Source organism: Amphibalanus amphitrite, unplaced genomic scaffold (genome assembly GCF_019059575.1).
Source record: "Amphibalanus amphitrite isolate SeventyFive unplaced genomic scaffold, NRLGWU_Aamphi_draft 000020F_arrow, whole genome shotgun sequence".
Lineage (NCBI taxonomy): Eukaryota > Metazoa > Arthropoda > Thecostraca > Balanomorpha > Balanidae > Amphibalanus > Amphibalanus amphitrite.
The window spans coordinates 1198283-1223871 of NW_024881516.1; the positions used below are offsets into that span (position 1 = coordinate 1198283).

General features: G+C 49.7%; 1 protein-coding gene across 1 annotated transcript; it reads left to right on the forward strand.

Moving 5' to 3' along the window:
* Positions 1-881: 881 nt before the first annotated feature.
* Positions 882-11739, forward strand: LOC122390308 (basic proline-rich protein-like). Its single transcript, XM_043383090.1, has 3 exons — positions 882-1306; positions 2334-2906; positions 11399-11739. Exons 1-3 carry the CDS (start codon positions 1162-1164, stop codon positions 11605-11607), a joined length of 927 nt encoding a protein of 308 aa, XP_043239025.1. The 5' UTR covers positions 882-1161; the 3' UTR covers positions 11608-11739.
* Positions 11740-25589: the final 13850 nt, after the last annotated feature.

Genomic DNA, 25589 nt, shown 5'->3' on the forward strand with positions numbered 1-25589 from the left:
CTGGGCGGCCATCATGGTGCACCGCCATGTCTCAGCCCACCTCGATGGACAGGCCATCCATCTTCGCTAACGGTCACCGCACGACACAGGAGCATGCCTGCACCGGTGGGAGCTAGCTACTCAAGTCGGATGCTGGTGACCTCTGCTGGTGACCGTCTACTCCAGCCAGAAACAGTGGGGTTGATGTGTTAACGAAAATCAGGCATCTTTATGTCCTGCGAATAGATCGGAAAGATCTGAGGTTCAAAACCTTCCAAGACCTGTCACAAAACCACAAATCCCAATAATACCCATTACCCAATGATATAATCTCCCAAGACCAAATCCTAAAGGCATCATTTTAATGAAGAACAAAAATGTACAAAGAAGTGCAAATACGTTGTTAGATAGTTATGTTTGTGCGGAAATATTTAACAATTCCATTGTGTCCTTATTCAAATAGTTCAAGATCTAAGTGAGAGCTTAAATCGAGCAATCTTCACGCAGTTCAAAATGTTAATGCAGAATCAATGTTTTAGTAGCAGCTTGTCTTCATATCAGAGGTGATTTTGTCTTAGATGCGCCATGTATGGAAATAATTTGACCTACCTTTCAAATTATGTGTCGTTAAGGGTGTGATTACCACATGAGGGAAAAGGTAAAACGCCTTTACAACAAGGCTATCTATAGACTTTACAAGAGCGATCTCCATATGTGCCTTGATTCACAGGCATTGAAGGATTGGGACGACGGTGAAAACAGGGCGCCTGGGGCGATTTGATCAAGGTTCGTGAAATTCACACCTGACATTTAGCACGTAGAAGGCCCACGGAGGGGGGAGAAGCTCCAAATGTCACGTGACTAATATGCCCTCCGGCGCCCTGTTTTCACCGGCGTCCCCTGATTGAAGGGCGGTGCTGGTGGTCGTGGTGTATGTGATATGTGGGTGATATGATATATCAATTCCAATTATGTTGAAAACATTGGTTGATTGCGCGCAGGGGAATATGATTCTGATGGCAAGACTTTCTCAGTTTTACTAATTCAAGTTGTGAGTGGTAGAATACAAGCTTGGTCATGGTGCATTGATCGTTGAAGAAAACATTTGCGTTGACATTGGTTGCAAATTGAATTTTGGAACTTAAACTGTTTCAGTTAAATATCTTGGTTCATACCTTTACGATGACTAATCCAGCAAGAAGTGGATATGTTCCCCAGAAGATAAATCCACTCTTATTTTCTGCCAATACTGGATCTCCTTTTGATGGTGTCCAAATGCCAGCACTTTCCATTCCAGCCCCTCAGCAAGCTGTTTCACATCAACATTGTAAGTATCTGTGTTTTTGATCCACCACCAGTTAAGATTTTAGCCTTGACTGTGGTTGCGTTTGTGTGCTAACTTAAAAACCAGTTATTTAAATTGTCAATATTTTGTCACAACTTTATCTGTTAAATTCTCTAATGCTATCAGCCATTCATGTTTTCATATTGCTATTTTGGGTGGGTATCTGTTGAACATAAGTACTTAGTTCTGTTAGTCAATCATAAATTTCATTTTGCCAATATGTGGAATGGATGGTCATCATCATTGGGGCTTTAAGGTGTCCCAACATAAATCCAACTTCTAACTTCTAAGCTCATTTTGTGCCCATATTGGCTTTGTTTAAAAATGTATATCTATATGCCTAATCAGACGTTAAAGTGGCATTGCAAAATCAAATGGTGAAACTGCCTGTGGCATGCAGAATATCAGGATTTCAGGATGGACTGGAGAATGGAGATCCCCAATGGAGAAACATCTAAGATTTACTAAGATAACATATGACTTGTCCTGTTTTCTGTTATTCACTTCATTTATTTGTCCATTATTTACTGATTTATTATAAACATCTTATTTTTAATGGTCCTGAGCAATTTGTAGTTCACAGCAAACTGAAAGGCTACTTGCAGTTCTGTCATGGGCAATGCCATATCTCCCAGGACATGTTCATTGAAAGGGAATAGGAAAATTCAAAGTTAAAGAAACACATCAATGACAGCTGTATGGAATTTTTGTTTTGTTATTGAAATTTATATGAATCTATGCTTGGTACATCTTACATATCTCTACTCCTATGGAATTTTCAATCCTTATTATCTATATCATGCCTACATTCTATACATGATGCTGAATGAGTTTTTTCAGCAATCGAGTTAAACTCTAAAGCTAATTTTTAAAAAGTTTATTTTGCTCCCCTTTCTACTGTCATTTTTATAAATGCTTCATGTGCATTGCCCCTCTCAGGTATACACTACTCTCATGTGACGCTACATGGCTGTCCTTTCACCCATTTCCATTCTCTTTGCACCCACAGCGGCTGGAGCAGCTGCCAGTGAAGGACAGACGGTGGGACCGACTGCGCCGCCCCCGCCGTTGTCTGCTGCCGCGGCGCCGCCCACCAGACCTCCGCCCCGCGGCGGCGGCGGGCTTCTGAACGCCTTCCGGGCGGTACCCCGGCCGGGGGGACGGTTCGGCACGGGAGCTGGTCTGCCAGCGTCCGGAGCCGCCCCGGCGCCGGTGTCAGTGTTCAGTCCGGCGGTGCCGCCGCAGCTGCCGGCCTCCGAGACGGACCCGCTGCAGCCGCACCTCAGAGGACCAACAACAACCCCGGCGGTGCTGGCGCCGCTGGTCGGCCCGCCGGCCCGGCCGGCCGTCCAGCCGCCGCCCTCCGCGCAGTCCGTGTTCGCACCGCTGGCTGCGGCTTCCACTGCGACAGTAACGAATCCAACCGCTCCGAGCAGCTCCGCGGCTCCGGCAACGGCCAGCATTCCACCGCCAGCGACATCTATACCGCCGAGTTCTGGTGCTCAGTTTGCCAGCCGGCCGCCGACGGCGCCACCGTCGCACCGGCCGCCGTCGGGCGCTGCTCCTCCACCTCCACCCAGAGGTGAGTCGCTATCGCAGTGCTTTCTGTGTTTGATGTCAAAGTTCGCTGTGTTTATTATCATTCTTCTGTCGTTTTTTTTTTGCGAAGGAGGCTGGGCATGCTGTGTGGTGAGCGCCGCAGTGGATATGGCAACACAGGCAGTAGTTCTTTTGGCGTGTTCACATCAGTGCGGGGCGTATTACCAGGTTACCACACACTGTTCCGTTGAATTGATGCCATTGCAAGCAGAATACGCAAGGACACTGTAGGCTTTCCAATTTACATTAAACACATGGGCTGTTTTGTATTGGAAAGCGTGGGACAAATACTCCGTGAATGTCGGCGAAGGCTGGCATTACGGACCTCCAAGGCGGGCCGGATACCACCCACCGGACCACGCCCCTGTGATTCAATTTTGTAAAAGTATCTCAGCAAATATTGAATCAAACACTAGATAATTGTTGAATGAAATAACCTGTCTCACTGTAGCCAATTAGTTTGGGCATTGAAGTGCCTTTGCCTATAGTGTTTTTGTTTCCATTATATTACCCATGATTGTAATTATCGCTGATATCGGTGACCATTTCGGTCGTTTCAGGAACGAATCAAATGGTGATAGTCTTTAACATTCACGGCACTCGATTTTGCTTTTAGGATCTCGATTGGAAAGTCTGCGAAGAATAAACGTAAAAGAAGCGTAAAACCCGAGCCGTGCAACCAACTCACTGGTCGCATTCGCACAGATCGCACAGATCGCATTCTGTAAAAAGTTGTATTCATTGGAAATGTCCCTTCAAGGCAACTTGCATTTTACCGCGCGTCAGACAAGAGCGTCCGGTTGGCCATTCGTGCCCCCCCCCCCACCCCCACCCCCACCCCCCATCAAGCTCCTGAGGACGTCCAGTCCGGTCCTATCCAGCTGAAGTGATGCAGGGTCGGTCGCGCTCGGTCGCCCCCCTCCCCACAATCCTCTGGACCAACCCAGCTGGAGAAGCTGAGTGTGGGTCGCCGGACCGGTCTCTGAGGTCCGCTCGGCGGCCGGCCGCAGCCGTGACCGGGAGCGCTGAACTGTGACCTGCTGAGCCGGGGAGGTCTCCCTGTCGCCAGCTGAGCTGCTGAGCTGGGGGTGTCGCTATGTCGGCAGCTGAGCTGCTGGGCTGGGGATGCCGCCCTGTCGGCAGCTGAACCGGCGTGGAGCGGGGTCGGGGCACGGTGGGCCGGCAGGGGCCGCCGACTGGCGCTGACACAGCCTGCCGACTGGCGCTGACACAGCCTGCCTGACGGGCCCCACTGACACAGCCCGAGCTGACAGGGCCCCGCTGACGCAGCACGAGCTGACAGGGCTCGGCTGACGCAGATCGACTGACGGGCCCCGCTGACGCAGCTCAGAAACACGTGTTCCCACGGGTAGAGCGGCGGCATATGAACTGGAGGGGATGGGAGAGGGTCGTCCCGTCAGCACTGCAGCGGGGTAACGCCCGTGTCCGTCCGTGGCAATAAACCATGACGCCCACATTGGATGCATCGTGTTCTGTTGCTTTTCTGTGAAGTACAAAAGACGAGTTTGTAATAGCACCGCTGTTGAATGAGTCGCCGCTGTGATTTTGCAAGTAACGTTATAATTATTTCCCACTTCTTTATTTCATTCATTCTTTTACAGACGTTTCGAAAATTACAACATAATCGAAAATTACAAGGGACTTTTCATTAAATACCTACATTAAATTCAAAGAATTCATTTGTTCGACATTGAATAATTCGACATTTATTCAAAAGTCCACTTGTCTTTGCCAAGCACGCCCGGTCTGGTGGCCGTTTCATCGCCAGTCTCTCCGCTCCAGGGCGGCGGCCGCCTCCGTCTGCCACTGAGCCCTGTTTACACCGCCCCAAGGCTATCACCGCCCCCGACCGGTCACGGGCGGCGGACGTGCACCGCGCCCGTGACGTCACCGGTCGGCGCGGCGCTGACCTTTGACACCGGCCGGGCCCGGCGGCGACGTATGGTTACGGGGCTTTGTGAGGCTTCTGGTGCAGGCTGAAACTCGGCAGGCTTCTGCTTGTTTAGTTTTAACTCTATTCATTGTTGTAAATATCTGTTGTCATTGGTCGGATATAAGAATATCCGTTCCATGACAGTGATCCGAACAATGCCTACACATCCGAATGGCATGAACTTTGATGAAAAGTCAACTAAAAATTTTGGCCTTAGGTCAAGGTCATGAACCGTCCTCTGATTGGAAAAAACAAAGCAGGGATGCGGAGCCGGAGCCGGAGCCGGAACCGGAGCCGCCGGAGCCGGCATATTTTGCCCGGAGCCGGAGCCGGAGCCGGAGCCGTGAAACAATATAGCCCGGAGCCGGAGCCGGAGCCGGAGCCGCCAAAAAAAGGGGCGACTCCGGCTCCTTTTCTTTAAGTGACCATCCCACCTTAACATTAGTTTTGAGTTGAGATAGCCAAATTGGTGGCCATGGCCTGCAAATACCGGTTTGGGCACTCACAACATCGAAAAATGCTTTAATTCAGAGATATGGAATTTCAAACTTGCAGTTTTCGGATTCTAAGGGGCTAATGCATTGGGATGCCCCCTTAGAATTTGTGACGTCAGCGGTGATCTAACGATTTTAAAACCTTATCCTAACATCTTTGTGAAGCAGAGGTGGTATAAACTATTTGCGCGCAACATCTGCCGCAAACGCCGCACTTCCAAAATGAAGTTGCTAGAAACAGCGGAGATCCCAAAAAAGTAAACAAAAGTAAATATCTAATATCTTGAAAACCGGTAAATATTTTTCGGTGAAATTTGGTAGATATTCCTTTTTGCTCTTTCTGAACCGAGCGACATCACTTTCATGCCAATTCATTAACTTTTTTGAAGGCGGGAGGGTCCCTTTAAGAGGAAACAATTATTTACCTAGTTCGGTTTGACAGCAGAAGGCGTAAAACAATGTGGTATTCAAAATAGCCTTGTTATACAAATACAGAAGCAACGTGTACCAATCCCATCGCGTTTTTTCTTCCACCCGTATTTAATTGATCGCATAGGGGATGTACTGAGTAGAAGCCGGAGCCGGAGCCGCCGGAGCCGGATCATTTTACTCGGAGCCGGAGCCGGAGCCGGAGCCGCCATGACATTTCACCCGGAGCCGGAGCCGGAGCCGGAGCCGATTTTTTTCTCCGGAGCCGGAGCCGGAGCCGGAGCCGGAGCCGTCTGAAATTTCCACGGCTCCGCATCCCTGGGAAAAAGTCATGTTGCATATCTGCCGATCTGTATTGGTCAGGTGAACGTATTTTACATGCTCCAATAGCTGCTGTATGTACCATGCCTCTATCAAAGCTATTGCGGGCGGTCAGGTGGATAAAACGATGGTCCGTTGGTCCGTCGCAGGGCAGGCACCCGGCCGATATTGTTCGGCTGGCGTGCTGAGATTGGCACCCTGAGCACGTTCACAGCGCAAATAGTGGTCGTGGTCCCAAACGCAGCTGCGAGACGACGCCAAACTGCGAGCCTGTGTGGTGCAATGCCAATGTTCGGGCGGTCAGAGTCCGACGCATTCCGATCGGCGGTGTGCGATGTTTGGGAAAATTCTCACAGAATAGTTTCATCACCTGCAATGTGTGATGTTATTCCGTGTTATTTCGTTCTCAGAGGCGAAATTACAGGCATGCCATCAACTTTAGGTAGACACACTGAAGTTCATTTTGCCCTTTGGCGTCCCCACGGATATGTGAACGATTTCGAACGGACGATCTTCTTCAGTAGGTAGCTGACGCTGGGACGATCCGAGTCTACGTTCTATCAGAATTGGTGGCTGACGCTGGGACACGTCCGCCCAGAACCACTCGCAGACCGTACAGGCTCGTCATCTAAGCGACACTCTCGAGCCCTCCGGAAGCGTCTCAAACAGACGTGTCACCGCCGATCGTCTCCGTGCGTGCGCGAGTCCTCGTGATGATGTGATAAGCCAGGTGACTCACATGCGCGGGGTCAGGGGTCAGGGTGGTGATACGACCGGGTCAGGGGTCGACGTGCGTGCTACGGCACACGAGGGCACGCAGTTGACACTTGTTGGCTGATGACCTGGATCGGATTACATTGAGGTAGCACTTGCGATAGTGTGACGTAGGTACGGAATCGAGGGATACGAAAGGATGCTTACAACGGAAGTCACGCGTATGGTTGCTTCAATGATCGCCTAAGGGGTTTTCACAATCTGGCTACTGTAGGAGGATTTCCGAATTTACGTGAACCAGTTAATCCCTTTTGAGAACGTGCTAATTTGTGCCTTTGTTCATCAATGGAGGTACCTGTGTGCTGAATGGAGCATTTGCTGAATGCCTTTGCATGTGTCGTTAGATCTTGCCAAACTTGTCATTGTAATGGGAGCTTATGTAATACACCTTTTTGCGTTAGCTTTTGACCATTGGGCAAAACATTTGTACACGTTCGCCATATAGGTGGCGGTACAAATGGGCGGTTGGTCACAAAGAATCGCCATTGGGCAAAACTATTCGGCGATCTTCCTCTACAACTCGACATTGAACGAATGGTTCAACATTGGGCAAAACCAGGGCTGCGGAGTCGATGGATTTTCGGCGAATCCGACTCCGACTCCGACTCCGGCTTTCAAAAACCAGCTCCGACTCCGACTCCGACTCCGGGCAGAATTGTCGACTCCGACCGACTCCAACTCCCGACTCCGACTCCGCAGACCTAGCAGGGCTGCGGAGTCGACAGATTTTCGGTGACTCCGACTCCGACTCCGGCTCGGGTTTTTAAAATCGACTCCGACTCCGACTCCGACTCCGGTCACAACTGTCGACTCCGACCGACTCCGACTCCGACTCCGACTCCGACTCCGCAGCCCTGGGCAAAACAAATCGTCAATGGTCGAAAGTATTCGTCATATGCCGAGCTTGCTCCCTCTATGCCGAAGTCTGGCGAACTGTTAAACTGTTTTGCAGATCGCTCATTTCAGTGTTCAATCTGTTTTGCTGAATGGCTGAAATGAAGCACACCACGCCGGAATAGTTGTGCTCAATGCCGATTGTCGAAATGGCTCCTCAAACAGTTATGGCGAATGGTTGATTTCAAATGCAAAAAGGTGTAATGTTTTAAGTATACTTCTGTTTAATCATGCCTTTTGCTGATGCTTAACTGACACAGCTGCTAGGCTCGCTAAATTATGCGTGACGCCCCAGTCCACTTGTCGTCTCCATTGACAGGCTTTGGCAGAGCTGTCAAACTGTCGCGAGTGTTCACGGGTCAGACCGGAATGACACGTGTCTCAGTTCGGACGCGTCTGCGTTCCGTGTGATTCACCCACGATCTCGGTCGTCCCGCTATCTGCAGAACAGCGAGCGGCTCCTCGGCTGGCCGTGCGGACAGCGTTCAATATGTAAACAGCCATATGTGACTGAACCGGGCCGGAACAAAGAAATAGCGACAGAGGACACTCGAAAGTTGCTCCGACGGGATCTAACTCACGTTATCCCAAATAATATATTGCTAGATTTAGAGGAGGAGCGATGTGGAGGAACGATGCCATCTGCCGATAACTACCGGAACAATGTTGAGCGATAACCGATCGCTGGGTATATACACCTATAAAATCTCACCCGTTGTCTCGGGCCACGCTGAGAGCAAAGCACGCCGCTCTGGTCAAGGGATCGGCTCGGCTTGTGATCCAGTGAGGACCAGGTTATCCAGGGGGGGGGGGGGGATTCCAGGAGCCTGCGATCCAGTGCCAAATGCCCCCCGTAATCTGGTCTACTTTAGGCGTGGCGTGCTCCTAGCTGTGAGTCATCAGCTGTCCTGGATAACCCGCAGCGGGGTGTGTGTCTTCCCATCGAGTCTGTCGATCCACGGTTGTTTTGGAATATCAGTCGCTGATGTCCCTCTTCCCTTTCCCACGGTGCCCTTTCCTACCAATTGCCGATGCCTGACTGGGTGGTGCCATAGGCGGCGGAACGGGGCGGGGCACCATGATTTGATACACCCTTTGATTTTGGCACTTTAACATTAGCCCTATGGGCGTTGCATGGAAAGAATGGGACCAAAATTCGGCAGTTCCCCCTTAATTGAAGGTGTTCCGCCGCCGCTGGGTAGTGCCCATTCTTTGAGGTGATCCCTGAGTGATTCATGGGTCACTCGCCAGACCGGTGCAGACCTCGCACTAGTAGAGCTGTCGCTGTTGATGCAGCCGCAGGGAGGGGGCGGGCCGGCACTGGGGCGGGGAGGGGGCGGTGACGTCCCTCCGGCGGCCCGGCGCCAGGCTATACCAGCCCGCCGCGGCCGACCCCACGTCAGTCAGTCGTCAGCCGCGGTCCGGTCCCGTGTCGGAGGTCCCGTCCGTGCCAGTCCCGCCGTGTGCTCAGTTTGGACGGTCCCGGTGCGCCAGTTTCTGCACAGTTGGACGGTCCCGGTGCGCCAGTTTCTGCACAGTTGGACGGTCTCAGTGCGCCAGTTTCTGCACAGTTGGACGGTCTCAGTGCGCCAGTTTCTGCACAGTTGGACGGTCTCAGTGCGCCAGTTTCTGCACAGTTGGACGGTCTCAGTGCGCCAGTTTTTGCACAGTTGGACGGTCTCAGTACGCCAGTTTCTGCACAGTTGGACGGTCTCGGTGCGCCAGTTTCTGCACAGTTGGACGATCTCGGTGCGCCAGTTTCTGAACAGTTGGACGGTCTCAGTGCGCCAGTTTCTGAACAGTTGGACGGTATCAGTGCGCCATTTGCTGAACAGTGGTTCTCGATCTTCGTGCCAAATTGGGGCTTTGTTTTTGTGGGATCGAGAGAGAGCCCTGGTAGGGCTTTGTTGCAATCTGTCCAATGCCAGGCAAGTTTAACCCTCGCCGGACCTATTGGTTTTCTACATACGTGCCGGCCGAGAGGGGGGGGGGGGCGGGTACGACCCCCCCTCGCCATTTCGCCCCTGGTGGAGCTAGCGCGTCGCGAAAAAAACGAGCGTGTGCGCCGTTACGAGACGCAGAGATTGGTACCCGATTTTAAGGTCCTAGGTCAACCGGTGACCTCTGAGGTCAGGTCAAGTGCCCCAAGGTACGGTTCAGTTTTTGGTGAATAACTTCGCAAAAAACGGCCGCAGAGCGCCGATTTTGGCAGCATCGTGTTCGCCTCGCTCAGGCGCGTCGAATGATATACTTTTTGTCCGGGTCAGGTCAACTTGGGGTGTTGACCTCAGGTCAAGGTCAGGTCAGCACCCCCAGGTCACGAAGTTGGTCGAAAGAGGCCATGTCGCATATCATTCGATTCGGCAGGCCTTCCTGAGTCCATTGGTGGCTTTCCCGACTCGCTAGCTCAATTTGATCAAGAGTTATTGACGAAAAACTAATATGACCTTGATGACGTCATAAATGACGTCACGCAAGGTCAACATTGCAAAAGTGACGCATCTAACCTTGCAAGGAGTGCATCAAATCACGATTCTGTGTGCTTGAGATAGTTGGAGATCGTTCCCGGCGCCAGAATAGCAGTTTTCATTTTTCCCCATTGACTTATAATGGTGAGGTCACGAAAATGACCTGACCTCATATGACCTTTAGGAAAAATCCGAGATATACAAGTTGTGGGACTCATAATGGATACTAGATCCTGCAACTTTCATTTCCCTGTGACATCTCCTCTGGCAGTGAGGGCGTTGCGAAGTTGCGACATCTGAAGACCGTGCAGAGGTTCACTTATGACGTCATAGGTCAGTGACCTGACCTGACCCAAAAATGCGGTTGGTGTCAAAAGATCCGGCTTGGATCAAAGGTCAGGTATGCCAAGTTTCAGCTCTCTATCGCCAGCGTGTTCGGAGCTATCGCGAAAAAACCCTATGGGGGGGGGGGCGGCACCCGCCCCGCCCCCCCCCCCCTCGGCCGGCGAGGGTTAAGAATAAGACATTTCGCTTTCAGTTGAGCCTCATCGGCGGTGACTGTCATGGCGAACCATTCCTGTGTGTGGCTGCTTTCAGATTTTCTCTCAGTTCTTTGGTAGGTGGTAATATTGCGTCGAGATGTCCCATCCGTTGACGATGAAGTATCAGCTCCACTGCAGTGTTATGGCCACCTGACTTTCCTTCGACCGTCTCCGTGTCTCCCACTGACCGTCTCTCCGTGTCTCCCACTGACCTTCTCCTTCTCTCTCCCACTGACCGTCTCCATGTCTCCCACTGACCGTCTCTGCCTCTCCCACTGACCGTCTCTCCGAGTCTCCCACTGACCGTCTCCGTGTCTCCCACTGACCGTCTCTCTCTCTCCCACTGACCGTCTCCATGTCTCCCACTGACCGTCTCTGCCTCTCCCACTGACCGTCTCTCCGAGTCTCCCACTGACCGTCTCCGTGTCTCCCACTGACCGTCTCTGCCTCTCCCACTGACCGTCTCTGCCTCTCCCACTGACCGTCTCTGCCTCTCCCACTGACCGTCTCTGCCTCTCCCACTGACCGTCTCCGTGTCTCCCACTGACCGTCTCTGCCTCTCCCACTGACCGTCTCTCGTCTCTCGGTGTTCTTTGCAGGCAGCTCGGCGCCGGTCACCATGCGTCGCGCCACGGCTCGCTGCCAGTACGCGGCGCCTCCTGGTCTGACGGTGGCCACCCCAGAGATGACGCCGTTCGCCACCCCGCGCGGCTCCATCGCTGAGCCCGGGCCCGTGATGCTGCCGCTGATGGCCTCCCTGGCCGAGCCCGACACCAAGGTGGGTCACCGGTGGACAGTGTCGCACTGAGGTGGCGATTGTCTCACTCGGATGGGTCAGTGAAGAGTGTTTCGGTGGGTGTCACTCAATGGATCAGTGGGGAGTGCCACTCAGCTTATGTCAGTGCGGAGTGTCTTATTCATGTTAGACAATTCAAGAGCACCCGAAAGTAATGCCAGTGGCTCGGAATCGCTTTCAAGTCGTTCTTTACCCCACGCATTCGTTTAGACTTTAGAGTAATTTTGGGAACAAATTCAGCTGAGGTCCAAAGGCCATGCTGTCTGCAGGAATAAGTGTGTAGCGCCGACTGATTCCATTGGACGACCTACCTCACGAGGGACAGAAAAAAAGGCTACCAGTTACCACCACTGTCTCTGTTAGCGCCCAATGGAGCCGGCGTGGTGCATACAGCCATGATGGATGCATTGGGTGCCTACCTTACGACAATACGGCTGTACCAATGGGAACCCTCCGACGCCGAACTCGATCGATGGTGCTTCATATACTCTGAGGCGACGATATTGATGGTCGTCTGTTTGTGCCAAACGGACGCCGGGGGACTCGAAACGAGTCGACTGAATGGCTGGTTGACGCTCTCAGCAGAGCTGGGCGCGTTCCTCGATTTTGGGTAGTGCGTTAGCGTTCCTGCGTTCCTCCGGCCGCGGTTAGTGCGTTCCTGGAATAGCGTTCCTCATTTTTTTTTTCGTTCGGTGCGTTAGCGTTCCTGCGTTCCTGCGTTCCTCCCTCAAAAATACCGCCGAACCACGCGGCGCGGGCCCAACCAAACACGGGGCGAATCGATCACAGAATACCCAGAATGGCGACGTGGGGCCAAAAAGCAACTCCTCGACATCTCTTTTCCGAATCGAATATCTGAAATACGTTTTACCAATATCATCCGTAGGGTTTTCAACAAAAATACGACCTGCTTAAAAAACAATAGTTAAGTTAAAAGATGTATCTTAGTAAAAGTTATCATATTTACTTTACACATTTAATGCCTGAAACTGAATCGAATAGTAAACATCACCACTAAAATTTTTACACATTTAATGCCTGAAACCGAATCGAATAGTAAACATCACCACTAAATCTAAGCAAGCCTTCCTCGATTCGACCGACAACTGGCGCCTCTACCGGCAAACACACGTACTCGAGATTCAAACATTTGACACAGAGGTCATTGGCAGCAATATAATTTTTCGGGTGGTTCCGCAAGAACGCAGGAACGCTTCAAAATTTCGGGTGGTGCGTTCCTCTTACTTGCGTTCCTTTGAAAAACTTTGCGTTCCTGCGTTCTTGCGTTCCTAAAAAGGGCGGTGCGTACGTACGGAAGAACGCAGGAACGCACTAAAGGAACGCACTTGCCCAGCTCTGGCTCTCAGGACCACTGAATGGGTATACTGAGCGCTGTTCGGCAGCCGGCTATTTTGTATGCAGGGTATGACGTATTTCGCGAGCCGACGTCACAGGCGGTGACGTCGGCTCGCGCGCGAGCCGAGCGCCAACGACAAACTAACGGGAACCCTCGGACACCCTCGGGGCATAAAACGCGGAGTAGCATATTGAGCGAGTCTTATAAGGAAAATTCATATATTTTCGTTTCTCAAATGATAATCAGGGTGTCTCTTACCTTTTTACATATCATTTAGGCTTACCTAACACTTCAGTTGCCAAATATCTGCAATTTATTCAAGCGAAGGTATTTTCAGTAAATATCAATGGTATAGACCGAAATTTTATGAATAAAAACTCCAACCAACAGAAATAAAAATAACTTAATTTATTCCAACCATTTCCTCCAAATAAACAACATAAAAACCCACTTTTACACACATCATTCATAATAAAGCATACTAACACGCCGCTTTTGACAATTGCGGCGTCGAGTGGCGCGCTGCTAGCGCTCTTTTTCGATCGCAGAGACCCTGCACGCGCGCGAGCACACTACGTCACGTCGGGGGGGGGGGGGCACAGGTATATGAAAAATCGCAGTGACGTAACACTTTTCTCGCTTCTCATTGGTCAATAGCCCGTTGCCGGGGTAACGTGCACGTATGTGAGCGCGGGCAAGAGTACTATAGTTCGTTTTTTTTTTCAAAAGGACGCTGGCTCCAAGTATGTTTTTCGAACGAGCACGTGTTTTAGCGAGCAAAACGAGCAAAAACTGAACCTGAGAAAATCGAACGTCGACTAATTTTAACATGTGATTTCTTCCCGATAATTTCCATATGTGCGTTTTGGAACCAGATAGGAGAACAGTGGTGACGTCATGCTGTCGAACATGTATTGCAATGTAACGTATAACTATCATGGACGGAACCGCTTACTCGATTATAAGCTCGGCAACAGTGAAAAACTAAGTTTCACCTAAATTCGTTGACGCTTGTCCCATTGCACGGACATTTGGGTGCCTGCTGCCACCAGTGACGTCATCATAGTATGCTCATTTTTAAGAAACAATTTCCAGCTACTTACCGTGCACAATTTGAAATCGATTATTTTTTCGGTAAGAAATTCTTGGCCAGACACTGAAGCTGCCAAAACTCACGTGAGAGTTTCGATATTGAACTTTGAGCCAGCGTCCTTTTGAAAAAAAAACGAACTATAGCCGGCCGCCGATCAGGGCTCTGGTCTCGTCTGCGGCTGCCGTTCAGAGACAGCCACTGTTTAATTTCCGGCCGGGTCGCAGACGGCTGAGCTGCCCCGGGAGACCAGCAGTATTTGTATTGGGTGGGTGTCACCCGGATCCTGGACCCCCCCCCCCCCCCCCCCAGCGTGACCCTGGCAGGGGGTGGCTGGCCAGGCACCTGTTGGGTCTGTCTCGGCTGTCGGCCGGTCTAAACACCTGGCGAGACCGTGACGGTGGGACCTGTCTGTTCGATGGTGTGAGATCGTAGAATCCTGTCTATTTACCTGACACCTGAGAGTCATGCTATAACAGGATTTGCTGTCGTCACGTAATTGGGGGAATCTGATTTACGTAAATATCGACATGTGTCTTATTTGATCCACAAGAAATTGGCATGTCGGCTGCCAGTAAGGAAGAGGCGGGACGCGCGTCACCTTTTTTGTCGCTGAAATTGAGGACAAGCTCGTAGTACCGCTCTCAAGTTGCAGATGTCAAGATGTTGCTTTATTTCTTGATATCGCATTCCTTTCCGGTACAGGGTGTTAATGAAGTGCCTATTGTGTAATTTGTATCGTCCCCATCGTTTACCCTGAGTAGGTATCTCTCCACCGTCACGGATGGGCTATCGACAGATGTCGAACCCTGCAAATGTAACGGTGCAGCTGTACGAGGGATGACATCTTTCAGTGCAGTTCTTGCACGTTCTTTTTATTAAACATGCGGTGCTGACATCTCACCAAACAAACGCTCTATCATTCTCCTACCGTCAAGCCGCGCGGCGAATCTTGCGAGCTGGCGGTTAGCCGTTAGGCGAAGGTTCCTGTAAACTGTAAGTCATCGATGTGACAGGGAATGAAGAACTGCTGTGAATCCACAGCTGTGTGGTGTAGCATTGTGCCAACTCATTTTATTGACAGCTAGTAGCAAAGTCACTCTCCGGGGCGACGGAGGGCCCACATTTTGTTAAATTAACCCGCGCCCAGATGGGGTCTGCCGAGCAACGCGGTCTGATGGGGGGGGGGCCATTTTGGCCCCCCCCTCAGATCTCGAGAACCACGCAACATAGCGACAAGCGGTAAACGGTGTTGGATAGCCCCAACGGGGAACTACCTTGTGACCCAATTTCATTGACCTCAGTCAAACCGATGACGTCACAGGTCAGGCCAAAGGTCGAATTTTCACCGTTTACAGGCATTTCAAGAAATGCGTTGTTAAATCGTGTAAAATGCATTTCATTGAAAATCATCGATGGGGAAATGTTCTTCAAACACATATTTTGCTATTTGAGGTCACTGATACCAGGTCAGGTCACAGAGGTCAGGTCACTGGGGGGTCACAATATGAAAGTGTCGTGTGATACATGTTTTATGGTCCATTTTACATGACAAATGCGATTATGTGGGTCAGACAGACTTTAGGGCCAGCTTAGGTCACGTTTTGGTCAAGGTCAGGTCAAGGTCAGGTCAAGGTCAGGTCAAATTAGGTCAAATTTCAAAGTTGATATTTTTGCATAAAATGGGTATCGATTCGATGCAGCTCGTCACGGGGAGTTCAATGGTGGTCTCCGTTTTGCGCTACGAGGTCTAGAATTGCTAAAAATTGAGTTCAAAAATTTGACGTCATCAATTTTTAACAGTTTTTTCGCTATAACTTGGCCAAAAAAAGAGGTATCGATCTAAAATTTGGTATGTATATCGAAGAGCGCAAGGACTATCACATATATTCCGTTTTTTCGAAATTCGAAAAATTTTTGGAAATTTTTTGAGTTTTTCTAAAAAAAATCATTTTTTTTTTATTTTTGGGGGTCAAAATCCCAAAATTTCGAAAATCCGAGATAGCAGTTTTGTAGCGCCGTTTTTTGTCTACACAACCACATAAAGAACTTTAAAATTGCTTGTTAACTATAGAATTGGTGAGCGTTTCAAGATGTCATGTTTTTTGCTCATTTTTACTCGAACATGACCTCAGTTTGACCTCAATAACTCCTGACCTGAGGTGACCTGTGACTTGAAATTTTGTGTGAAGGTGTCAAATTGATGTCCGGTAAGGTACCCAAAATTTGGCGGCGCTGCGCGCCGCCGTTTTCTCGCTATTTAAGAAAAACCACAGGGGGGGCCAAAATGCCCCCCCCCCCATCAGGGCGCGGGTTAAGAGAGCACGCAATGTAACACGCGATATCTATGAATATCGTTTGCATCTCTCGTACTGACCGAGAGTGACGAGGCAGTTGTATTTTGATTGTGGTTCTGAGAACCTCTTCATTCAACCAAGCTCGGTTTCCAAACATCGCTAGTCTGCTCACAGAATCTATTTTATCTGCCGTTCGCGAATGACACATCTGCGGCTGTGTATCCCCCCTGATTGCCGTTATCCAGTGACGTTTGTTACCCGCTTCTCCTCCTCCCCTGCCTCCCTCCCATGCGCCTCGGGTGACCCCGACTAACACCTGTGGGCGGCGCCGGTGCCGCGGGCCGGCACAGCGCAGCCGCCGGCCGGCCGACCGGCCGTCTGTGGCTCTGTATCGGTGAGAGGTGTCTGTGCAGCCGCCGACCCGCCGACCTGCCGTCTGTGGCCTGCGTGGGTGAGGGGTGTCAGCCGCGACCGGCCGGCCGACCTGCCGTCTGCGGTCTGTGTGGGTCAGAGAGTTGTCAGTGCAGCCGCCGACCGGCCGTCTGTGACCTGTGACTGTGTCGGTGAGCGGTGTCAGCCGCGACCGGCCGGCCGACCTGCCGAGCTGTCGTGGCGGAGAAGGTTGTCAGTGGACGCGCCGTGCCGCCGCCGCAGGCCGGCCGACCTGCCGTCTGTGGTCTGTGTGGGTGAGGGGTGTCACTGCTGCCGATCTGCTGCTGTCTGTGGCTCTGTGTCGGCGAGGAGTATTAGTGCCGCTGTCCTGCCGTCTGTGTGCTGTGTGGTCTGTGTCGGTGAAGGTTGTCAGTGGACGCACCGTGCCGCCGCCGCTGGTACGGCGGTGAAGGGGACGGCACGGGGTATTGTGCTGGATAGGCGGGCGGTGTTACACTGACCCTCAGTTCCCGGAAGAAGGCTCTGTGGACTATCGAACGGTCCAGTTCTTCGAAAACCGGACGGACGTCGCCCTGCCCTTTAGGTAATGTGGACACATAGGGCTTATTGAGGAGGTAGCGAGTTCAGCAATGTTCGGGGGCGGGATGCCTAGGGGGGCGTTCCACGACAAATCGACAAATAAAAAATTAAATTTGCACCCTCATATTCTATTTTTCGTTGAAAACTGGTGTAAGGGGTTGTGATGGGCGGGGAAGCCAGCTGTGGCAATTTTTTTCTTCGAACAACGGTTTCCGAGATATAGCCTCGGGCAATTCCAGCAGGTCGCGCTGCAGCCCTATGTTTGGCGGCCTATAACTCAGAAACTATTGGTTTTCTACGGTAAAAACTTGATATGGTTCAACTCACAATTAGCCAACAAACATTTTGACTATCTCGGATTTTCAATTTTTGAAAATTTTGATCACGTGACCTTTTGACCTATTTTTCGAAGAGTGACCTTTATATTTTCCCCACTGAAAGTTGCAATTTTGTCTGATGACGATTAAAGCCTTATCAATTGTCATTCATATGCCAAAATAAAAAAGTGGATATCGCCCTGCGTTGACCTCAGGTCAGGTCATTTTTATGACCTGTCCATTATTACGAGCGGGAGCGACAGCGAGATCTCGAGAATAAAACAAGATAGCGACAAGCGGTAAACGGTGCAGGGTACAAATGGATAAGGTCTATAATTTTTACTGAGGTCATTTTCAGGTCAGGTCAAAGATGACGTCACAGGAGCAAAAAGGAAGTCAAAATTGCGGCACTACATATATATGAAGTTTTTCTAGAATAACTTTCAAGGTATCCCAGCTAGGAACAAACTAATAGTACCATCGTGATCCTCTCGTCGATCCACATCGAAATATATGTATGTTGACCTCGAAAGGTCGAAAGGTCAAAAGTTGACCTTAGGTCACGTGACGAGCGGGAGCGACAGCGAGATCTCGAGAATAAAGCAAGATAGCGACAAGCGGTAAACGGTGCAGGGTACACACGGATAAGGTTTATAATTTTTATTGAGGTCATTTTCAGGTCAGGTCAAAGATGACGTCACAGTAGCAAAAAGGAAGTCAAAATTGCGGCACTACACTATATGAAGTTTTTCTCGAATAACTTTCAAGGTATCCCAGCTATTAACAAACTAATAGCACCATCGTGATCCTCTCGTCGATCCGCATCGAAACATATGTATGTTGACCTCGAAAGGTCGAAAGGTCAAAAGTTGACCTTAGGTCACGTGACCTAAGGTCAACTTTTGACCTCTCGACCTTTCGAGGTCAACATACATATGTTTCGATGCGGATCGACGAGAGGATCACGATGGTGATATTAGTTTGTTCCTAGCTGGGATACCTTGAAAGTTATTCGAGAAAAACTTCATATATATGTAGTCCCGCAATTTTGACTTCCTTTTTGCTCCTGTGACGTCATCTTTGACCTGACCTGAAAATGACCTCAGTAAAAATTATAGACCTTATCCATTTGTACCCTGCACCGTTTACCGCTTGTCGCTATCTTGCTTTATTCTCGAGATCTCGCTGTCGCTCCCGCTCGTAATAATGGACAGGTCATAAAAATGACCTGACCTGAGGTCAACGCAGGGCGATATCCACTTTTTTATTTTCGCATATGAATGACAATTGATAAGGCTTTAATCGTCATCAGACAAAATTGCAACTTTCAGTGGGGAAAATATCAAGGTCACTCTTCGAAAAATAGGTCAAAAGGTCACGTGATCAAAATTTTCAAAAATTGAAAATCCGAGATAGCTAAAATGTTTGTTGGTTGATTGTGAGTTGAACCATTTAAAGTTTTTATCGTAGAAGACCAATAGTTTTTGAGTTATAGGCCGCCAAACATAGGGCTGCAGCGCGACATCCAGGAATTGCCCGAGGCTATATCTCGGAAACCGTTGTTCGAAGAAAAAAATCCTTGCCACAGCTGGCTTCCCCGCCCATCACAACCCATTAGACCAATTTTAAGCAAAAAATAAAATATGAGGGTGCAGGGCACTTGTCGATTTGTCGTGGCACGCCCCTAGGGATACTTTGCTAATTATCGTGTCCCTGTAGTCTTCTGCAGTCAGATGAAGTTTGAAGTGGCAGTATCTATGCTCTAACTACATCTCTTCCACTGTGCAGTTAGCCAGCTAATCTGCATCTGATCATGTACTGCTCCGCTGCCTTGTTCGGGTAGAACCCATCCTTCTTCGTTGGTGATGCTAGTTTCTCTATGAAATGGCTTTGCTTCTCCATTACACAAATTTTGGCCATAGTTTTCCCGCGCTTTAGCTTGTGCGGATTTTTCCTCTCTGCTTTGGGGTTCTCTTCTCAGCTGGTGACTGTATTTCGACTGCTCACAACGGTACCGATGATTTCTTCACATTTTGTGCTTGTGCTACTCTTCACTGCATTCTCTTACACACTATCACATCGGGAACGGTCAATGGTCATATGTGGGCTCGTTAGTATTTCCTACTCTGACGTGCGTGGGTGGTTTCTCCACTGGGGAGCGCGCGCTGGCAGCAGTCGCTGACCCCGGTGAAGTGGCGGCGCCGGGGCCCCGTATTGATCTGGCAGGGCGGCCGGCCCATCTGGACTCCACGGCCGCTCCAGTTGAATCAGCCCGCTGGAGTCGGCTGGAGTCGGCGGCGCTGCTGAGGCCGCTGGTGTGTGGGCGCTGCTCCGGCTGAGCCCGGCGCCGTTTCCGCGTCTCCGGGAGTGGTGTCGTGCAGTGCTTGGTCTGGTTTGGCGCCGGGCTGGGCCCTCCTGGCGCTGCTGAAATGGGCCGCGGTGCTACCAAGGTGTGTAAATTAAGGTGTGTGTCTGGAGAGTCGAACTACATATTATACGCACCCGCTGGCGCACAGCGGTGACGGTGAGGGGACGGCATTTTACCGTATGTCCTTTCACATTATTTTTGCCCTGTGCTGTGCTGGATGTGAATTTTTAAGAAGATGGGTTAGGTTTTCCCAACTATATCAGCAATTGACTGAAGAAACTGTATTCGACATTTGATCTAAGCATGCTCTTTTTCTTTTGCTGTTCCATATATGTAGATACCAAGATAGCATAGGTATGTGCGCACTGGCATTGCAACATTTCATAGTCTTCATCAAATGGCGTGAGCATTATATATAATGAATGACCTTACAATAAGACAATGGCCTACATATATGGAGGATATCAACCCCCTTTCAGGCGTGCCAGGCTTTTATTCACAGTAATTAATCGACAGATCGACAGTGCCACTCAAGTCTTGGCCAGTCTTGGCCTTATTTTATTTGCGGTTGGTGCTGCGTAGGTAAATATTCACACATTCTTGTTTCTTATTCTGGCTACCATTCAGTAAAATTAATTGGTAATCATAGTAGCAGTACCGAGTTCTTTATTTCCTACATATTGGTGCTAGCCTATTGTTAGCGTTTATATTTTCGCGTCTTGAATGATCGATTCCTCGATTCATGAAGCGAATGAAGACATTCGGAGTTGGAGCTACAATCCTTTGCGAATGAAGTTACCTTTAATAGTATTACCGGTAAGCTCACTAACACCAAGCTAGCTTTCTATTTCCGGGGCTGATATCTGGCTTTGACCAGATATCGTGTTTTGGCTGTATCACGATATCTTCACTTACTTCCGTGTGTCTTCTCTCTTTAGCAATGATTGCGCCAGTAGTGACGTGGCTGGGGAGGCCGTCACAATAACAGATACCAGCCTGTGAGATAACGAGACCCCCTACAGGCCGTTATCACTTATCACGTAACCACAGCTGGGGAGCCGATCCCTTAGTTTCGCCTGCTGCAGTTGCTCGTGTGCCGCCGGATCTCTCGCTCGTGCCGCCGGATCTCTCGCTCGTGCCGCTGGACCACTCGCTCGTGCCGCTGGACCACTCGCTCGTGCCGCTGGACCGCTCGCTTGTACCGATCCCCCGGACCGGTCTCCCGCTCGCTGGCCTGACGCTCGCTCGTCTGCCGTTCTCGCGCTCCTTTTCTTTTCGCCCTCTCTGCCTCGCTTGCTGTCTCTCCTGCTGTCCCGCTCGCCATCTCGCTCGCCGTCTCTGGCTCGCTCGCTGTCTCCCCCGCTGTGCCGCTCGCTCGCTGTCTCCCCGCTCGCTCTCTCCGGCTCGCTCGCTGTCTCCCCGCTCGCTCTCTCCGGCTCGCTCGCTGTTTTGCTCGCTGGCTCGCTGTCTCTCTCTCTCTCTCTCTCTCTCTCTCTCTCTCTCTCTCTCTCTCTCTCTCTCTCTCTCTCTCTCTCTCGCTGTGCTGCTGTTGTCTGGCTCGCTCGCCTCTCGCGCTCGCTCGCTGTCTCGCTCGCTCGCTCGCTGTCTCCCCGCTGTGCCGCTCGCTCGCTGTCTCCCCGCTGTGCCGCTCGCTCGCTGTCTCGCTCGCTGGCTCGCTGTCTTTCTCGCTGTGCTGCTGTCGTCTGGCTCCCGTGATCGCCGCCATGTTCAGCCAGGTAAGTGACGTGTCAGACAAGTTTTATTAACAAGTTAGCTTTCAAACGTTTCTTTCTCAAGTTTTCCCTAACTCGTTAGCTGTTTTTGTCTAAAGCCTGAAGGCCCTTTTGGCGATAGGTGACACATATGATCTTCCACGACATTTCTCTTGAAATTTGTGTTTATGATGTAGTTACCTAACCGTCCTTCAAACATCATATTTCCCTACTTTTATCGTTTTGGTTTAACGAGGCCAAACACTTTGAATGCATGGTGCCCACTGCCCATCTCGAGTAAGTCTATACTGAAAACACTTATTTGCTGCGGAAACGGCATTCGCTCCTTTTCATGTTTGCCAGGGAGGCCTTCTGCTGTCAGTCAGGGCTCCCTTTTTTCTCCCTTGTCGTAGGATACCTTCTGCCGCCAGACCGTTAGTATAACCCGTCAGTCAAGAACAGACGTCAGTCAGGTCTCCGATCTGAACCTTGACCAACTAATTTTTGGCGGGCTAGTAACCAGTACCGGTGGACTGGCGAAACGCGGACGGATCGGACCTCGTGCTGTTTATGAATACCAAGACGTCCATTTCAGCCTGTGCTGTGAACACTAGGCGTCGTACTGGCCGGAGCTATTCAAACAGGCATCTGAATGGAGTAGTTTGGGGTGGACACTGGACAAGCTTCTTTTTTTTTTAGCTCGCCACTTGAGTGCCTAATTTGGCTCTACTCATGTTAGTAAATTGTTATCTTTAAAGGGACTATCCCACCTTCTAAAATTTTGTTAAAACCAGTTAAATTGTGCCCGACTTTATAGATTGGATGACCAGGAACACGGTTCTGGCATTTATTTTTCATTAAACATCTTAGGCTTCCCATATTCCAAACACAAACTTTCAAATATGTGACGTCACAGCCCAAAATTACATCCTTCCCCAGGCCACATTACTGTCATAAAGCTGATTCTTTTTACTCTGTAGGCACCACAACAAAGTTCAGACCAAGTTTTAAGCGATTTTTCAACGAACAAACCCATTTAAATCAGAATGACTAAACGAGGTGACGTCACACTAACGGTCGCTCCATGTTGAAGATAGGGCCTTGCGCAAGGCCCATTTTCAAATGAAGGGAACGAATTTCTTCAACACCAAGAGGCCGCGGGGGTTGCAACCTAGATAGATAGTGGTTTCTGAACCTCGCCGCAAACTTGGCTATCTCAACTCAAACCCCATGTTAAAGGGACAGTATCACCATTTTGATGAAATTTGACATTGCATAGGCCCCACCTTTCTGGTCCGGGAACTGAAGACCGATCCTCGAAGCTCCACACCGTTATCCCGCTATCGCCGCTCAAAGTACGAAAGGTGTACCACACTTTGAATCGTGCTTCACTATCTTCACTGTTTAAATGTTTGCGCCGTTTTGAATTGACCGCCAGTAATAAAACTTTTACCCTGGTCATTTCATCAAATTTTATAAAGCCAATACGTTTTTCGCACTTATTCATCACCGTTAAATTCATTAAATAGTCGTAGGCAATTTCCGCTGTTTCCTTCGGATTCTAGCGGCTCAACAAAGGAATTCCTCCAGCTTGAATCACAATCTCCCTCCAATGTATGACGTTTATCACGTGATTGTCACGTGATATTTTCTCCCATTGTCAATTGTCACGTCCAATTGTCACTCCCTCCAATTGTCACGTTATATTTTTATAGGCAATACCTAAGGCTACCTCTCCCTAAGAACAACTCAATCAGAAGAACGACCGCGTAAGCGTAGCGTCAATAATGTATTATCTGCGCCAGTTCTGTAGTAATTTTGCATGCTTCCAAACTGGCGGCCATGCTTGTATAGTGGTGGTTCGCTCATGAAAATGAATCATGAAAATGAAATGTGGTTGCAATATTTTTCACCGAGTTCGGTCCTTAAACTATGTTTTTCTGATTCAGAAAAATAAGAAATGCTAGTAAAAAAAAAAATCAGCTCCATACATGAATTTTTTTTCGATGATACTGTCCCTTTAAAGGAAATAGTTCACTTTTAACATGGGGTTTTGAGCTGGAATAGCAGTTTCGTAGCTTGAGCTGAGACTAGCACAAATCAGGAGCTTTTACGGCTCAACGATCACCCTAGACGAAGATATTCCATTTCTCGTTCCGAAAAGAGTGCCTTGTAGAGGAATGCGTGCCTTGCACAGGAATGCAGCCACGTCATCGTCAGCCAATCAGCGTGCTGCTTACAGCCAATGCAGTATGCGTAGGTTTGAGCTACGCAATATGATTGGTCAATGCGTAATAAGCTTCCGCGTCAAACATTATTTTACATATAATATAGTTCGTCCTATATTAAAATATAGAAAATAATTGTTTTTACAAAAAGGTTTTATTTTATTTCATGATTATTTTGAGCATAAAAAATCACAAATCAATAGCAAAATACTGATTTCAGGAAAGTGGACTGTTTCCTTTAAGCGTTTTCCACGAATTCCTTTCCATAGGCATTTTTTACTGTATTTTTTTCGGTCGGATCATCACTGCAAGGTGCGTCATACAACCATGCTTTATGGTAAATGGCTATCGAATGCGCCATCGCAAGTACCCAAATAGTGCCAGTGTCGGCGCCCCGGGGCTAATTTCACACTGATCGGGATCACATTGACGGCAGGTCCAGTGTCGGACCACGCAGCTGGTGGTCAGCGCCGACCACTGCGGCTGTCCCGGCGGCGGCCAGCTTGTTTGGAGAGTGGACGCGTCTCTCGTTATGGGACTGCCGGTGGTCACTGGAATGGGGTCAGGAGGTCGCCACAGATTGGTTTTTGACCCCCGGCCACCGGTCTGCTGAGGCATGCGGAATGCCGAGACACTGCTTACTACGTACCGGGGCATGGTGTATTGGTGTAGGGATTCATCATAGCTCGCTGGCGGTGTTGCCGTCTTTTGGTAATGCTGGGTCTCAGCTATGTTTCTACGTCTTCTGTTTCCAATTTTAACGAGCCATCGGCTCCAACGAAGGGTGGTTTTTAGTGTGGCAACCCGATGTAGCCTAACTGCCTTGACCCGGTAACCTGATCGTGGATTAGCGAGCGGGCCGATACTACGGATTTGCTGGACTCCAGGCGTTACATCGCCACCGTTCTCAGAGGCGATTCCGTGTATATTATGCAAGGGGGCGCTTGCAAGGTGTGCCTACTTAGTTATCTGGCGCTGGAGCGGCTCCTTCATTAGCGGATCCAGACAGGCTGGGCTCGACGCTGTGAGAGACATGCTGCCCCGCCCAAAATACCTTATTTGTAAAAAAAAAAACGCCCCACGTTTCGCTTTCTTTTGTGTTACTATTCATTGAATAACATTTTTTGAACTTTTTGATTGCATAGGTACGAGACGAAAGAAAGTTTTTTCATCAATTTCAGTCGATATGTGGGGCATTTTACCCTGATCCTGCAGTGCCTCATACCTACATGGTTCGCCAATATCTGATCAGGCGTTGATCATGGTCAGGAGTGTCAGGACAATCTTTTCTTCAGAGATAATCTTTCTGGTAATCTCAATTTGCCCCGTTCCGTCGTCTCTTTCGGCCGAGTGTCCATTCTCTGGAGTGGCACTGAATTTTCTACATCTTTGCGTCGTCTCTGCTTGCGTAATTCCGAGTTCTTGTTTAGGTGTCTTGCATGCTTAGTCTCGTGTTATTGCAAGGTGCCCAACGACGGCAGCTTCACATTATCTTTCCGTATCGGGCGGGTACGACGGAGGCGACGGCTAGTGTTGCGTACCCGCCTTATCGGAAATTACGTAAACCGTTTGATTGCCTTGTTTCAGACCAGTGTACAATTTTGGGTCCTCTTCGTATCTCCGATGGAAATGCGATTCCGTTTCATCAGCCAC